At 51.9% G+C, this 17,052-nt stretch overlaps 1 protein-coding gene across 3 annotated transcripts in view; it reads right to left on the bottom strand.

Moving 5' to 3' along the window:
• Positions 1 to 4,733: 4,733 nt before the first annotated feature.
• Positions 4,734 to 17,052, bottom strand: part of DHX35 (DEAH-box helicase 35) — a 57,000-nt gene continuing 44,681 nt past the window's right edge. For 2 of the 3 annotated variants that reach the window (XM_040981470.1, XM_040981472.1), the window contains 7 exons: positions 16,631 to 16,725; positions 16,213 to 16,290; positions 14,783 to 14,912; positions 13,132 to 13,213; positions 11,656 to 11,727; positions 10,800 to 10,911; positions 4,734 to 5,280 (listed from right to left, as the gene is read on the bottom strand). In XM_040981470.1, coding sequence (XP_040837404.1) covers positions 5,236 to 5,280; positions 10,800 to 10,911; positions 11,656 to 11,727; positions 13,132 to 13,213; positions 14,783 to 14,912; positions 16,213 to 16,290; positions 16,631 to 16,725 — 614 coding nt within the window. In that variant the 3' untranslated portion in view covers positions 4,734 to 5,235. The remainder of the gene's footprint in view (positions 5,281 to 10,799; positions 10,912 to 11,655; positions 11,728 to 13,131; positions 13,214 to 14,782; positions 14,913 to 16,212; positions 16,291 to 16,630; positions 16,726 to 17,052) is intronic. The other variant, XM_040981471.1, reaches the window with a different exon arrangement.

Below are 17,052 nucleotides of genomic sequence, written 5' to 3' on the forward strand. Positions count from 1 at the left end.
ATAGCCGCCAGGTCCTCAGCGGCCTGCCTGGATTGAAGAGGAGACACGCAGACTCTTGGGAAGAGGTCGCATCCTCCGCCCCTGTGCACCTGCAGGGGCCTCGCCAAGGCTCCCTCCCTATCGTGGACTCGGGGGCCACGTCCATCCTCGGCCAGCAGAGGGCAGCACAGCGCCGCTGCGTAGCGCAATTGCCAACCATCTTGCCAGGATGAAATTCAGAAACAGGACATACACCCTGGCTAAAGCAAGAGGGTTGCACCTCGAGCATGGGTCGCGTTCTAGCACGTGAGCCCCAAGGGAGCAGACACTTTATTGTGCTCACTGCCCAATCTCCCATACATGGCTGGTAGACCACCCAGCACGGGTTTGAAAGCTAGGTGTCTGGACCCATGTGCACTGAGTGCCAGTACTGTGTGTGTGTTTGTAGACTGGGTCCCTGAACCAGGTGAATGGGCATTAGAAAGCTGGGGTGAGTGTAGTGTGTGTGCGCATGCGTATGTATTTGCATTTGATGTGCAGGTGCTACTGGAAGTGTCAGATGTATGTATGCATCTCATGTGCTGGTTTGCCCCTAGGGAGTTTGAGCAATGTGTGTGCACACCAAGGTCTGACCTGATGCCACTGCCTGCTGCCCTACTCAGCTCCCACGGGCACCCTCAGGTACTTGGTGCCCTGAGCCCCATGGCCAGGGAGACCCTGCCCTCTGCTCCAGCTGTGGCCACCAGCAGGAGGCCCTGGTCATTGGGTCAGGTTCTTCCCTGCACATCCTCCTGTCTGCATCACTGACCTGAATGGCAGCCATCTTGAAGGAGCTGCAGGTCAAGGTGCCGGGACGGAGGGAGGGAGAGGTCGCCAGGAGACTGGGGACAAACATTGTCACAGCCTCTCCTCGGCTCTGTGCTCTAACTCCTGCTTTCTCCACAGGGCCCTGCAGCCCCCAGAGGTGGCCTCCCACCCAGAAGGAGCCAGAATTTCACCTGGGGACACAGCAGTGGGAAGGCAGGGCCCTTTCTGCTAATCCTGGTGGCTGGCGAGACAGTTGATACCATCTAGGCCTGTTCCAACCCGGGCTGACCCAGGGTCACAAATCTGGGAACATGGAGCCTAGCCCCCTAGCAGCCAGGCCCTGGTGACCCTGCCCTCCCTGAGTCTGCAGCCGAAGCCAGGAGTACTTGCAAGGTCTGGAACACCCTCTGTAGGCAGTGAGCAGTCTGATGCAGACGTCCACGGACTCCTTCCTGGCCTCCCCCAACCTGCACGTGGTCTGGCCATGCTTCTGCCCCTGCAGAGCAGGGCCTAGGACACCAGGCCCGGTGCTCATCAAACAGGGGTCCTCCCAGGAGGACAAAAGGAACCACAGCCGGGGCTGCCCAGACCACTCATTCAGATGCCCGGTTCTCCTTATCTTCCTGATGGTCAGCAGCTCTGAGACCAATACGCTGGCTCAGCTCTTGGTGCGAGATCCCTGCAGTGACAGCCAGGATTCCGTCTTCAGGAGACTGAGCCCGCAGCCAGGACTCGCAGTGATGGATCCAGACTTGTGGCTCCCCACGACGTGGCAACATGGAGCAGCCACGCCCAGCCAAACTCTACGTGCTACCAGTGGTCTGCTCTGCTCAGGGCTTCTACAAGGGGCACGTCCCGTGAACCTCATCCCGGGCCCCCGTGCAGTCCTGCTTCTGTTCCTGGCTTCCTATTTGCCAGTGAGAACCGATTCCACAGCAGGCTGTGCAGAACAAATGAGTCGGAGATACAGCAGGCGATGCCCATGTCAGCGCTGCACCTCACACGTGGGCCATTCTAGTCAGTGCAGATGTGGTGCCTGGCAGGACACGGGGTAGGTAAGGCCAACCCCCTGACCTCCATCCACCCCCCAGAACCACTAAGCCCCAGGATTAAGGATGCTCAGACCCGGCTCTTTCCAGGTGAATACTTGAGGGTCCTTCAGCCCAGCTTCACATCGTTTAGTTTCTTTGCCCACTCCCACCACTCCAGGCGACAGTCCTGATGTCTGGCTTTTATCAGTCCGTGTGGCTGCTGTGGCTGCACTGCCTTTTGCACCTCTGGTTTCAATGAGCGGCGTGCTCATGCCTCCCTGTTCTTGTTTCCCGCTCTGATTGTCAAGGCCTCTGATTTCCACCAGGTCACCAGCCACAGGCCCGTTAACACCCTTTCCAGCAATGGATGCCATCATGCCCCTGGCCCACCATATGTCCTGGAGGCTGACACACATCTAGATGCAAGCGGAACTGGGCGTGCACAGCTGGACACAGGGCTACTGTGGCTTGGAGCACCTGCACGCTGCACTGAGCCATGCTGTGTGGCTCTCGGACTGTGGCACCTGCTGTGTCTAGTCTCCCCATCTTCTCCAGCACTGCCTGTCCCACCTCTCAGATGCCTGTTAGCCTAACTGGTGCAGGGCAGCACCTGGCGGTTGCTTCACTCTGTTCATTATTATTTAAGATTTCTTTTTATTTGAAAGGCAGATTCTTACAGAGAGGAGAGACAAAGTGAGAGATCTTCCATCTGCTGTTTCATTTCTTAAATGGCTACAACAGCCAGAGATGAGCCAACCCAAAGCCAGGAGGTAGCTTCTTCCGGGTCTCCCACACAGGTGCAGGGGCCCAAGGCTTTGAGCCGTCCTCAACTGCTTTCCCAGGCCACAAGCAGGAAGCTGGATGAGAAATGGAGCAGCTAGGACATGAACCAGTGCCCACATAGGATCCCAGTGCATGCAAGGTAAGGATTTAGTCACAAGGCTATTGCGCTGGGCCCAAGAGGTAGAGTCTTAGAGGCAAAGCAGACACGAGTAAAAAAAAAAAAAAATCCAAACCAAGGAATAGCTGGGAACTGAGACAGCCAGTGCTAAGCCAACTGCACTGTATGAGAAGACAGAAGACAGAAGAATCCTGAAACGGGGGGTTGGGAGGAAGCAATCAAACAGGAAAGGCTAAAACTGACCAGCAAGGTTGGGGTGTGTGCTGCAGAGCCCCGCTCAGCACCTTCTGCTCCGGACAGCAGGAGCGTCCCAACCCCGGATCCTACCCATCGATGGCGAAGTTCATGGCCCCTGTGAGGTCAGTGTGTGCTCCCAGGGAGAATGTCCTGTCCTCACAACGACGTCACCCTGGCCTGGAGCAGCCCCACCCAGCCCTAGGGCCCAAGGACCTCAGCAGCACCAGTGTAAACTGGATGGAGCAACCCGCAGGGGTGGGGGTGGGGATCTGCATGGAAGCATGGTTCCCCTGACAGCTACGTTCAAGCCACATGGAAATGCGCAGCAGACGGGACAGCAGAGCCCGTGAGAGGCACCCCCACAGCCCGTGGGACAGCAGAGCGCGTGAGGGGCACCCCCACAGCCCGTGGGACAGCAGAGCGCATGAGAGGCACCCCCACGGCCCGTGGGACAGCAGAGCCCGTGAGGGGCACCCCACGGCCCGTGGGATAGCAGAGCCCGTGAGGGGCACCCCACGGCCCGTGGGACAGCAGAGCCCATGAGAGGCACCCCCACGGCCCATGGGACAGCACCACTGCCGCTTTTCCCATCCCGATTTGCTACCAAGGAGGCATGGTGGTGCTGGAGAAATTTACTGAGTAAAACGAAAACCCATGTGAATCCTGAGGGTACCCAAGCTCCAGAACCACGTGGAACAAAACAGGCAATCAGGCCCAAGCAGACGCCAGTGCCTGCCAACGATTTGTGGTTCTCCAAGGAGAGAGCACCAGGGCCTTGGGTCACATGGGATCCGTGGCTACACACCGGATGAGGATCACGTCTTTGCATAACAGAGCCGAGAGCACAGCCAGGCCTCTGTGCCTAAGCACTGAGGTGGCAGGGAGTGGTAGCAGCTGCCACCTGCTCCCCTGCACGGCTGACCCAAGGGTTTTAGCTCTCTGCTCTCCAACCTACAGTGTGGATTCCGCAGCCTCTCAGCCAAGTTTCCACCACAGCCTGAGCCTGTACGTGATCCTGAACGCTCCATGTGGAGACCTAGTGGAGCCAGCAAGGACCAGCACCCCTTTGGGCTGTCCCAGGGGTTTCGATGACGGTCTTGGGGGGAATTGGGTCACACAGGACCGCCCAGGTGCCAGTCTTAGCCCCGGGTCAGGCCCTCCATCATGACAATGGACCCTCTGACAACACAGACCACAGGCTGGCAGGGAGGATATTTATTTCAGATATAAAGATTTACTCTTGGTAGCAACAAGCTACCACCACTATTTACATGTTTACAAAATGGAAATAAAAATGACATAGCTGGTTGGTGCCCAAAGTGGCACATCAAACTAACACCAGTACAAAAATAAGTTTTCAAGCTATGAGCTCTTAAATAGATGAAACACAGGGGACTGTGTGAGTGGGGCGAGGAGACACACCCCGCCCCACGGATCAGCCCTGGGGGCCCCGGGTGGAGAGCCATGGCCCTGTGTTCTTGCGAGAACCCAGGCCAACAAACAAGAGACAAATGAGGAGCAGGTGAGTTCCTGAGCTATGTGAGTTTAGAGCATCTAAACCGTAGTGGGTCCCTGCCGTGGGGCCTGAGCTGATGAATGGCCTGGTGCCCAGGGAGTGGCCTAGGACACGGGACCAAGCTCCCGAAGAGCTGAGCCCATGCATGACACTGAGATTCCTGCTCTCACGGACACGCATGGGCATTCCCTTGTCCATCACCTATGCCCTGGAAATGCCCGGCTGCAGACAGATAGGGACACAGGCAGAGGAACATGGGGGCTGCCTGATGTGGGAGACCCTGTGTTCACCAGACACAGCCAGCCCTGGCTGATCCTGCCAGAATTCCCCAGCGAGTGCAGGGGCCCAGCCTGCCAGTGCACACCTGGCAAGGGGCTCCATGGGTCCACAAAGCCGTGGTCCCAGCAGGGAGGGCCGAGCCAGCCCAGCAACAACCCCTGTCCACCCACACGGTGCTTTTGTCTTCAGTGCCTCACTTTGCTCCCATTCCTTAAAGAACTGGGCTGGGACTGGGAGCTGGCTGAGGGGCCACACGGATGCCGTGAGCAGGCTGAGGATATGCTGCCGTGGGACCTCTGCCCGTGCACAAACTCCTCCAGAACGCCGGCAAGGAGCGCAAGGCTGAGGTGGGCAGGCAGGAAGGGGTTTACAGAGGGCCATGGCCCACTGCAGAGCAGCTGCAGGTCCCGGGCGATCCAAGGCCGGCTCCTGCGTGGGGCGGGAAACTGAAGCCGGCAGTCCTGGAGGCTGTAGCTGAGCTCTGTTCACTGGTCCTGGACCTTGGCCTTCTTGGCTTTCAGAGACAGGTGCTGCAAGAGAAAAGAGCATCAGATGAAGAAACCAGACTCCAGCAGGGTGGCCATGTGAACGGCCAGTGCAGCCCCCCATCCGGTCCATGTGTTCTCACCGGGTGCTGTGCCTCTCAGGAAACGATCTGGCAGGCAGAAGCCCCCAAATCCCCAGGCCTCACGCAGGCCCAGAGCAGCCCGAGGCCCGGCCCGCCATGCTGAGCCCAGTCATACAGGGCCCTGCACGAGCTATGACATTCTTCTCGAGCCATGGCTGCCCCTTGCCCCAGCCCAGAGGACAGTGCTACTGCCTGTGCCCGGGATACTGCAGAGGACCCCAGACTTGCTGGGGCCATGCTATGGGCCTGGGGTCGGGGGACAAAGCACGGCCCCCACCTTTGTGGGGGGCAGTGAGTGGCCACAGGCAGAGGACAGCTCCCAGTGACACTTTGTTCTTTTTTCCCCAGAAATGTCACTCTTTACCAGGATAAATAATAAATGACACTTTACAGTCACAGGAATCAGACAACAGAAAGAAGGGATAAAAATACTCTACATTCTAAGGTAAAGCTAAAAGTGTTAGAAATTCTAAAATATGCATTTGAGGTCGTGCGTGCGAGCATCAGCTTTTGGTTCTTTACTTGAAAGCACAGTAACAGAGAAAAACAGACAAAGCTTCCACTAGCTGATTCTCTCCAAACGCCCGCAGGTGGCCAGGCCAGGAGCCACAACTCCATCTTGGTCTCCCGCAGGCATGGCAGGGACCCAAGCACCGGGCCATCCTCGATGGCCTTCCCAGATGCATTCCAGGGAGCTGGTCTGGAAGCAGAGTAGCCTGGCTGCTAACCTGGCAGTTGGAAAAGCAAGTGTCCTGCGTGGTGAGGAAAGACCTCTGCTGGCCAGCTGAGGGTTCCTGATGCCCATAATGATCACAGTGGGGACACCGCAGGCGTGCACCTTCACTTAAGGACTTCCACACCCCATACCCTGGCGGCTTGATGTCCAAATCCCATTTCTCAATACTCCCCAGTGGCCCCAAAGTTAGGAGAAAACCGCAGATCCCAAGAGAACATGGGACATGAGAGACACAGCACACCACAGCACGACATGGAAGAAAATCCAGGGCCAAATGGGCTGTGAGGATTCCAACTTAGGTTCCACTGCTGCCTGTGGCAGGACCAGTGCAGGGACCTGCAACATGGGGTAAAAGGGTTTGCCGGGGTTACCAAAGACACCTCTGCGAACCAGGCAGGTAGATATCCCACCAGCCACGCTGCCTTCCCTGTCCAGCTGCAGGGCTTGCTCACAGTCGCTGCCTCCTCTCTTCCCTGCGGGCCCCTGTCAGCACCCTCAGCCTTAGCTTGGCGATGGGAGTCGACACCACTGGGCCTCCGAGACCATTTTTGGTGCTTGTCTGCAGCAGGAATGTGGAACATAAACACGGCTCTGACTCTGACCCATCTCAGGCCCCTGGACGGGGTGAAAGCCATACTGCGCAGACCAGTGGTAATGGAAAGTCACCCCCGGTGCCAGGAACAGAGTGGGGATGGCAGGGCGGCAGGCGGCTGCGAGCCACTCCCCTGCGCCCAGCTAAGGGACCTCTGCCATACATGGGCAACCAGTCGCATTTGGGAGAATGGGTGCGAGCTGACAGTGGCAGCACCTCTGAGCTGGTTCTCGAGGGCTTTGGGATCATTGCACAAGGTCATTCCTACAGGTCCCGGCCTCTCTAAAAAGCCTCTGCTCACAGTGGAGGTGATGGGCTGAGAAGGAGGCAACTGAGGAGGGAGGGAGAAAAGTAGGGCTTATCACTCTGTTTCTCATTCTGTAACTCTACCTTTCAAATAAATAGATAAATCTTTAAAAACAGAAAAGGTAGGAAAGGCAGCATTGTGTTAAGTTTCTGTCTGCAACATCGGCATCCCACATAAGTGCAGGTTCGAATCCCAGCTGCTCCTCCTCTGATCCGGCTCCATGCTAAGGCACCTAGGAAAGCGGCAGGAAAAGTCCATGCACTTGGATCCCTGCCACCACATGAGACCTGGCTGGAGCTCTAGGCTCCTGGCTTCGGCTTGGTCCAGCCGTTGCGGTCACTTGAGGAATAAACTAGCAAATGGATAATCAATCCCTCTCTCTCTGTTTTCAAATTAATTAATTAAAACTTTTTTTCAAAATGAGCTTTTCAAAGTGCTAGTATCCCATATGTGTGCCAATTTGAGTCCCAGTGGCTCCACCTCTGATCCGGCTCCCTGTTTATGTCCTGGGAAAGCAATGGAGGGTGGCTCGAGTCCATGGGTCCCTGTACCCGCATGGAGACCCAGAAGCTGCTGGCTTCCACTCCGGATCAGCCCAGCTCTGATCGCTGCAACCATCTGCAGAGTGAACCAGCAGACAGATCTTCCCCCAAACACCTGCAGTCCTTTCAAGTTAAGTAAATAAATTTTTTTAAAGGAAAAAAAATGAGCTTATCATTTTTGTTAGAAGCTGCACACTGAGGCACAGAGAGCACCTGCAGGACAGGTGGCATAACAGGTGCTAAAGAGAGGGAGAGAGAAACAGTGGGAGAGGGGTCTTCTACATGTTGATTCCAAAGCCAGGAACTCCATCCTGGTCTCCCACATGGGTGGCAGAGGCCCGAGTACTTGAGCCATCACCCACTGCCTTTTCTAGCACATTAGCAGGAAGCTGGGTGGGAAGCCAGGATGGTCAGGAAGTGAACCAGTGCTCTGGATGCATTCTAAGTGATGGTTTGAGCAGGTGTGTCACAGAGCTGTACCCCTCCCCCAAATACAATGTTTTAAAAAATCAATCCCCAGAAAAAATTTTTAAAATAAATAGATAAAACCAACCCCCAAATCCAATAAGGTCAAATGAACTCCAATGGGATAAACAAAGAAAAGCTTATCATGGGTCAAAATGATGAAAATCAAAAATAAAGAAAAAATACCTCTTAAACACAACCAAAGGGGGGGAGAGGTGGAAGACACAGCAACACGGAGGAACAAAACCAGGAGCTGCTGTCTCCTGCAAACACTGCAGAACAGGCTCTCACGGAATTAGCTCTTCCAAGTTCTAAACAGGAAAGCCGAACACTCCGCCTAGAATTGTATGTGGTAAGAGTATCTTCCAGAAATGAGGCCGAGACAAACGCTTGCAAAGAAGTGCACGCTCAGAGAAAGACACATTGAGACAGGAGGCACCGGAGAGAGGTCCAATGCCCTCAAAGGACGAAGAGCGACAAAGAAACGACAGCTCTGCAGGTGACCCAAAACATCTTTTTCCTTGTTTCTTAATCCCCTGAAGACGATCATTTAAAATCCAAATGATACCAATGTATTCGGGATTCAAGCATATGCAGAAATAAGATGTATGGCGCACAGAATGAGACGGGGGAAATGAAAGACTCCTGCAGCTTTCTCACATTATCCATTAAATGGCATAACACTGATTCAAGGTCAACTGCAGTGAATTAAGGATGCATATTATAATCCCTAGAGCAACCACTAAAAAAATTAAAGAGGCATAAAAAGCCATCAGAAGAGATAAAAGAGAATATTAAAAAGGATTTGATAATTGAAGAGCAGGTTTTTTAAAGGAAGGAAAAAAACCCATTGAATTGGCGAAAGAGGAACCAAGAAAAAGGGGGTTGTCTTAAACCCACCCTTAGAACAACATGAACTACCAGGAGTAGCCGTTTTGTGGGCTCCAGCCAGCCAGGGAGTTTACGAACTCCAATTTCCTTGTCAGTTCCAAACATAAGCATCCTTCAGCCCACAGGCCGCAGGAGTCTGTGAAGCCACGTGGCCTGGCGCTGCCAAAGCCACCACAGGCAGGACTAGAAATTCAGTGAGTCTAAAAGCAGGCTCATTTTTGAGTTGATAATTTTGTATGATCCATGAACAATGTTATAAATGTCCATAGCACCCTTGGCAGTAAAAAGGTTCCCCACTCCTACTGGGTTTAAAAACTTGTTAAAAAAGTATATGACGCCTGCCCCCTCTTTGTTTTTTGTTTTTGGAAATAAATGGACCATTTTGGCAAAAATGAAGAAAACAAATATGGATCTGCTGTGCATTCTCTCACCTGCTCACCCCACCCAGGCCTGCCGTGGGAGGAGCATGCCCAGGGACGCAGGTGCTCGTCCCCATGTATGGGATGGCTTGCACACCTGTGAGGCAAACCTCACCAGAGCACTTGTGCCACTCCCTTGGACACAGGTCTAAAACACTTCCTTAGAAATGATGCAGAATGGTGCTGCAATGCTGTTGTTGCTGCTGTTGTTCTAATTCATACCAGTTGTTGATTTTGTTTACTGGCTTCTCATTTATGGGAATGTATAGTGATGGAGTAATAAAGAGTACCATATCCAGACGTGGGCAATGCAATATGCATCCCTGCTTCCAGATCAAAGATGGAGCCCCAATGAAACTGTTGGAAATGCGTAGACAATGGGATGCCAGACTGTCTGACATTGTCTGTACCAGCAATGTCGGGGCACACTTAAACAACAGACTGATGGAATCATGACTCCTTATGAAGGACTATACTACTGCAGCAACTGGGAAGAATTTGTTGGGAGTGGCAGTTTGGGGGAGAATCACAGTCTAGACAAAATTGTACCATAAAATTCAAGAATTCAAAATAATAATTTAACAAAAAAGAAATGATGTAGAAGAGCAAAGTCAAAGATGAAGAGTTAGAGATAGATTTTCTTCTTGTCCTTTTTCTCTTATGGAGTTGGAGTGATTTGTTTGTTTGTTTGTTTTTAAATTTATTTTTATTATTTTTTTATTGGAAAGGCAGATATACAGAGAGAAGAGACAGAGAAGAAGATCTTCTGTCCCATGATTCACTCCCCAAGTGAGCGCAACGGCTGGAGCTAAGCCAATCTGAAGCCAGGAGCCTCTTCCGGGTCTCCCACGTGGGTGCAGAGTCCCAAAGCTTTGTGCTGTCCTCGACTGCTTTCCCAGGCCACAGGCAGAGAGCTGGATGGGAAGTGGGGCCGCCAGGATTAGAACCGGCGCCCATATGGGATCCCGGGGCGTGCAAGGCAAGGACCTTAACCACTTGCGCCATCGCGCCGGGCCCCATAGTAATGTCTTTTCCACTCTATCTGCTCACGTGTGGAGTGGGGAACTGGGAATAAATTTAGATAATTAAAGTGGAAACTGCATATTTAAAGGGGCTGGCACTGTGCAGAAGGAGTTAAGCCACCACCTTACGCCAGTAGCCCACATGGGTGTTGCTCTGGGAGCCTGGCTGCTCCACTTCTGATTCTGTTCCATGCTCATTTGGTTGGGAAAGCAGCACAGGATGGTTCAACTGCTTGGGCCCCATGGAGCTCCTGCCTTTGCCATGGCACAGCCCTGGCAACTGAAGCTGTTTGGGAAGTAAATTAGCAGATGGAAGATCTCTCTGTTTCTCTCCCTCACACCCCAGTTGACCCCATAACTCTTTCAAATAAATGAAAGATACATCTTTTAAAAATGTATATTTGAAAAATATGAGAAGTTTAGGGCACAGGTTGTGTTCATTCCTACCGTTCCTTGCTGGTAGAAGTGTGGAGCCAGCTCCAGCAGCCATGCAGACTCAATGGCAGTCACGTCCCTCATGTAATACTTGGAGGTCTGTACGACTTCATTGTAGAGGACCCTAAAACAAAAGAAACATGAGCTGATTCCCAACCTTCTCCACTGACAGTCAGGACTCAAAATTAGACATGTTGTGGTTTTTTTTTTCTCCTTAAACCGCTACTTGTTATGTCAGCATCCCATATTAGAATGCTGGTTCAAACCCTGGCTACTTTGCTTCTAGTCCAGGCACCTGCTAATGCATCTGGGAAAGCAGCAGATGCTGGCTCATGTGCTTGAGTCTTTATCACTCATGGGAGAGACCTGAATGAAGCTCCTGACTTCTGACTTCAGCCTGGTCCAGCTGCAACCACTGTAGCCATTTGGGGAGTGAAATCAGTAGATGCAAGATCCCTCTCTCTCTCAGTCAAAAAAAAAAAAAAAAAAAAAAAGACTTCCCTGAGGCTGTAGGACAAACAACCAAATAGCGAAGAGCATAACTTCAAATTCTTAGTCTTTAGTAGAGTGAAGTTTCTGCAATATGTGGGGTGTTGATTCACCACGAATCACAACCCTAAGTACACCACCCACAGCTCAGAATGCAGTAAACGCAGAGGAAGAGCAGGGCCTTTTGTCACCACCTGGCCAGGCGGATGCCACACAGGCAGGTTCCGTCTCTGCCATTAGAGCACCCTGGGAATGGAGCCAGAAGTTGAGGAGATGTAAGACCAGAAACCCTAGAGACAGTGTGAGCCCGGGGCTGGGAGGACCCAGCAGCGGGTGGGAAGGAGGCCTGGGCACAGGCTCGAGAACGAAGGGGCCTCACCAGCGGGGCGGCTTCTCTGCGTAGAGGACCGACGCCGGGTGGATGTGCAGCTCGTGGTCGTCACGGATGGTCCTGGCAAAACAGAACTCCATTTGAGGCCCCTCTTAAGCCCAGAGCAGCCACTCCAACCAGATGCTTTAATACTGCCCAAACACAAAAGCAGACACTCAGAAAATAACATTCTGAAACACAGGGCTCAGCCATGTTCATCTTCTTCGGCACTCCCACATCCCTAACAGCCCAACTCCTACAGGCTTTTCTACAAAGGATGAAGAACACAGGTGGCAGGACCACCTGAAGAGCTCAACACTGAGCTAATGAATTCTCTGCAAGAGTGTTTCCAATTCCAGCAGGACCCACATCAAGTCCTGTCTCATCTTTCCCAGGACATCGAAGAAAAGAATGCTTTAAACTTCGAACTAGCATTCTTCAGGAGAGGGGAAGCGAGTGAAACGGGAAGGAAGTGGCACTCACCAGGGAGGACCTCAGGGCTCCCCTCCCCACTGGAAGAGCCATCTCAACATAGCCAGCTATGCGGGCAGGGGCAGTGAATGAAGACAGTGACCACGACAACATTGCCTGGACCACCAACAGGGCACACTCCAAGTCAGTCAGCCACAGGATGTCACACGGAGCAGGTCCACACCTCTGGACTTGTGACCGCAGCCCAGTGTCCAGGGCAGGGCCTCCCCCCGCACCCTGCTAATCTCAAGGTGACAGACTAACACTTTCCAGGGGCAGGGGAGGAGTCACTGGTAAATACTACACAGAGGAAATCCAAACTAGGGTTGGGGAGAGAGTCATTGGAGCGTTCTCTTACTAAAGAACAGGGCACGCTGGCAGCTGCACTTTAAACATGCTGTAGGGAAGCTCTAAGACTCAAATGAGCCTAGGGACAGAAGAGACCAACCAGAAGCCACAACTCAAAGAACCAGAATGAATGAGGCTATCACTTCTCGGCCTTCTGGCTAAGATCAAGTGCAGAATGAATGAGGCTAAGCTATGCTCTCCTTCTACTGGACCTGAGTGTGCTATGCCCCATGTAGCCAGGCATCAACTGTCAGCGACTTCCTGTGCCAAGCAAACACAACTGGCAGTAACAAGCTGCACATACATCTATCACTTGAGGAAACACTTGCCAACCTCCCAAGATGCCAGATGCAGCCACAGTACCCTGGGTATGTGTTATGTGCAGCCCTGCATCTCTCTGATGACAAAATGAACTACCTCAGGGTAAAGTTAACTTCCCTGGAGAAGATCATCTGTAACACCTTTTCCAGGTCTTTCATTCTGTTAGGACTGACACACTACCAGTCTCTAGACAGGTCATTTTCATCCTTCTGAAACCCACATCACAACACGTGAATGGACTGAATACATAGGGGTCACTGCCAGAGTTAAGAAAATTTGCTTAAGGCTACAGAGCTAATCTCAACTTTGCTCTGGGAGGATACGCTCCACAGAGCCTTGTGTTACCTGTAAGCCCCAGTAGAATGGAACCTGGCCGCGTTGGCAAAGAATCCCGAGACGATGCACCTCAGCACTGGGTCAGGGTCACCTGCACAGGTGGCAAACAGTGATACATGAGACCTGGGCCCGTCCAGCGCTCTGTGTGTTCAGCCCTATGCTATGCCGCCGAGGACCCAGTCCCAGCTCCTCCCCATGCCACACCGAGCCACCTGCCAGCTCCATGCTGCCCAGGGCCACCTGTCTGCCATGCACTCTGTGAAGAGGTCCTGCTTCCTACAATGACTGCGGAGGAAAACAGGGCAGGGCTGCTCCTGTAACTCTGATGCCATCAGGCCACAGGTGGCCAGGCCGAGCTGGGCACCACGCTAGCCAGGACCTCCAGAACTCATTATTTAGGAGAGGATTTTGCCAGAACAAGACATGGACTAGAATCTTGCTCAGCTTTTCTCCAGATAGCTACTCCTTATAAGTTTATAGCATAGCAGTTACCCAAGTTCCAATCCCTCCTCCCCTGTGGCTTTACTCACTCATCAAATATTCACTAAGCTTCTAACACGCTGTTGCCAAGACCAGGGTCCTCCTCGCCCGGCACACTGCTTGCCACCCCTCTCCGATTTTCCAATTTACCAAACTTCTGCCACCCCCAAGGCCTGCCCTGAGGCCCCTGGCCCCAGCTCCACTGCATTCCTGCCACCCCCGCCCTGTCTTCTATGACTACTCAGGAGTCCACTGTCTTAACTTCTAAGAGAACTGATAGTCTTCCAGTACTGTTCCCATGCCTTGGGAATTTCTTAATCACCTGTTCCTACCATAAAGACAAAACAAGGTGGTGAAAACGGCCCGAGTTCAAATTTCGACTCCACCACACACTCATTGTGACCTTCAAAATTTTTGCCCCTTAGCCTTATTTTGCTCTTCTATAAATGAAGAACAGTAAATATTTTACAGGGTTGCTGTGGGCGTTACATGAATTAACATATAAAGCACTCGGAGTATGGGCTTGCCTGTTCTAAGCACTCAGGAAACGTCAACAAGTCCCAGCAGAGCTGACAAGGTGGCCGAGTCCCTGGCACACCAGGAGGCATTCAAGACACGAACCAACAGCGCAGCCACTTCCTTGGGTATGGACTATGCAGCCACAGGGACCTGAGCCCTGCCGATTACCAGCTGTGCTATCATGAACTCCATGTGCCCTCTCCCTGGGATCATCTGGGGGACAGGGGCAGTATCCCCCCATCTCACCAAGTGCAAGGGCATGCAATGGAATACTGGTAGAACCCCTGCTACAGCGTAACCTCCTGAATCCTGGTTAAGGCAGTCACTGTCTGCAGGAGGGACTGCCTTTGGAATCAGAACATGAGTTCTATACAGTAAGCCATAAATACCATCCTCTTCCAAGTATTTTTCTGGCAAAGCCTATAAGCGAAAACGAACTACAATGTGCATCGATGTGGATGCTAAGGATTCTTCCGTGTTGTCACGGGCTATGAACTTCTTTCAGTGTTAACGGGGCATCTGATTGTGCATGCAACTTTTCATCAACACAGGCAATTCATACTGCGAAGGCTGCGTGGATGCAGAGTCCACTGCACTCCTCGCATGAACCCTGCAGAGCTTTAAGGAAAAGGGAAGCCACCAGCCCAGGAGTCCCTCGTACCTCTGCTAGATGTCTTGGGCACCTGAAACTTTGCCAGAAGCTTCTTCAATTGCTCTCTCACAGTTGCGGCTCTCACGAGACCCTTGTAATTCAGGAAGTGTTCCTGACACCACTGGGAATTCTTGTTGTGCTACCGGAACCCAGAGAGGGGAGTCAGAGAAACCCAGAGACACCCTCCCTCCACTAAGGCGACAGTGGGGAGATCATCCTCTCCACCCACACTTGCTTGTTCAATGGGATCAGATCTGCTGATCCCAGCTGGCCCTCCTCTGCCCCATCGCTCTAAACAGTTGTCACCAGCCAGGCTGCCATGCAAACTTGTTGGGTCTCACCAAGCGCTGAAGGGCCCAGGAGCCTCCTGAAAACTCGCTTTCCATCTATAACACCCGCAGGCACCATGAGCCATCAGGAAGAGCCTTCTTCTCTGTCAATCAGCTCTTGCTCATGGCAGGGCCTTGGCTTATGGCTTTATTGCACTACAGGATATATCCAATGCAGAAATTATTCGTATTTTACTGTTATTTGCCTCCAAGGTATAATTTTTCTATCAATAGTGCTTAAGTTTTTCCTGCATTCTTAAATACAATCTTTATATCTTGAATTCACTTACTGCTATGGGAATGCCACCTCTGAAATTACACTCTAATTTCCCATGGGGGAAAGTGTTTTAAGTAAGAAAATATGATGCAGAGAAGATTTTCTGAGAAGGCAGCATGGAGTAACGCATCGGAGTAGCCACACTCCACTGGCAGACAGAGCTTCAGATGGAAGAAGACACACTGTGCTTGGACCAATGCATTTTAACCGAATTCATCTAGAAGTCTCAATAAGACAAATATTTTTTCTGAAAAACTTCTCATTAACTGAATCAATCCCAAATCTCTGCTAAAATAAAGCTTTAATATTTTTCTTATAAAGTTAAGAAATGATACTGAAGAGCCAAAATATTACACCTTTTCCTTTTCGTGAGAAGTTTCTTTCTTTTCATCACGCTCTTCAGCTGTAGCTCTTTTTACCCACATTTTGAGGGAACTTTAAGCTCTATTTTTTGCCTTTAGTTTTATAGAATACTAAAAGCAACAGAAGTTAGGATTACTAACAACCAAAGATGGTACATGAACGTGAGAATACACAGATCCTGGCCTGGCTCTGCTCACAGCAGCTGGGACACCTTCCAACTTCTACCCCAAGACTAAGAGGCACCTTCAGCCTGGTGACAGAGGTGGCAGCAGCTGCCACAGGACTTCCCCGGCTGGCGCTGCCTTCCCGGCCAACACAGCACATCTGGGACACTGAGGGAATGGCTGCCAGGCTGCTGCCAGAGCACTGCGTCTCCAAGGCAAGGTGAAGCTACCAAGGGCTCCTCAGAAGCCCAGGCTGGAAGCCGGACTCCCCAGCCGACCACACTGGTGGGAGAGCCATGTGCTTACTTTGATAAATGCCTCATACACATTGAGCATGGTGAGGTGGTCACCCTCCTCCACAGCAAATTTTCGGTGCATTCGAATCTGAAAAGAATGAAGCAATCACTGAAATCTGGCTCCCATGAGCCTCCTGTCCCCTGACTCCTGTGAGCCTCCTGTCCCGACTCCCATAAGCCCTTGCCCCTAATTCGCAAGATCCTCCTATCCCCTGATTCCTATGAGTCTCCTTCCCCTACTCCCATAAGCCTTATCTTCTTTGACTCCCATGAGCTTCCTGTCCAACTCCCATGAAGTCCTGTCCCCTGACTCCCATGAGCCTCCTGTCCCCTGACTCCCATGATCCTCCTGTCCCGGAGGCTGGGAGATTCTGCGGGATGTGGGATGAAGAGGGCATGGCTGCAGATGTGGACAGATGTGGACTTACAGCCTGAGATTTCTGGTTGGAGGGGATCACAAAGATATTCTGGATCTGCATCATGGCAGCAATACTTAGAATTTCCTGAGAACAGCCAAAGTTTCCTATAAAACAAAAAGCATGCTCATTGGAAAACAATCAAAAAGAGCAAGACTACCTTCTTGGTATCATATTATCAAACAAGAACATAGTTTATATATATATATATAGAGAGAGAGAGATAATATGTTTGTATTTCAAGAACAAAAATATTGAATGAATTTAGCCAAAAGCCATGTCCTCTGTGGGGCCCAGTGAGTTGACTCTGAGAGGGGAGCTGCTGCTGCCCCTGCTGCAGAGGCACCATGGGGTTCTCCTTGCAGACCAAGGTGGGGGCTGGACTGGCCCTGTCCCCAGGCAGCTCAGTTCCACATCTACTTTCTTGGATGAAT

This window comes from Ochotona curzoniae, unplaced genomic scaffold, assembly GCF_017591425.1.
Source record: "Ochotona curzoniae isolate NIBS_2020 unplaced genomic scaffold, NIBS_Ocur_1.0 contig_3520, whole genome shotgun sequence".
In the NCBI taxonomy this organism is placed as follows: Eukaryota; Metazoa; Chordata; class Mammalia; order Lagomorpha; family Ochotonidae; genus Ochotona; species Ochotona curzoniae.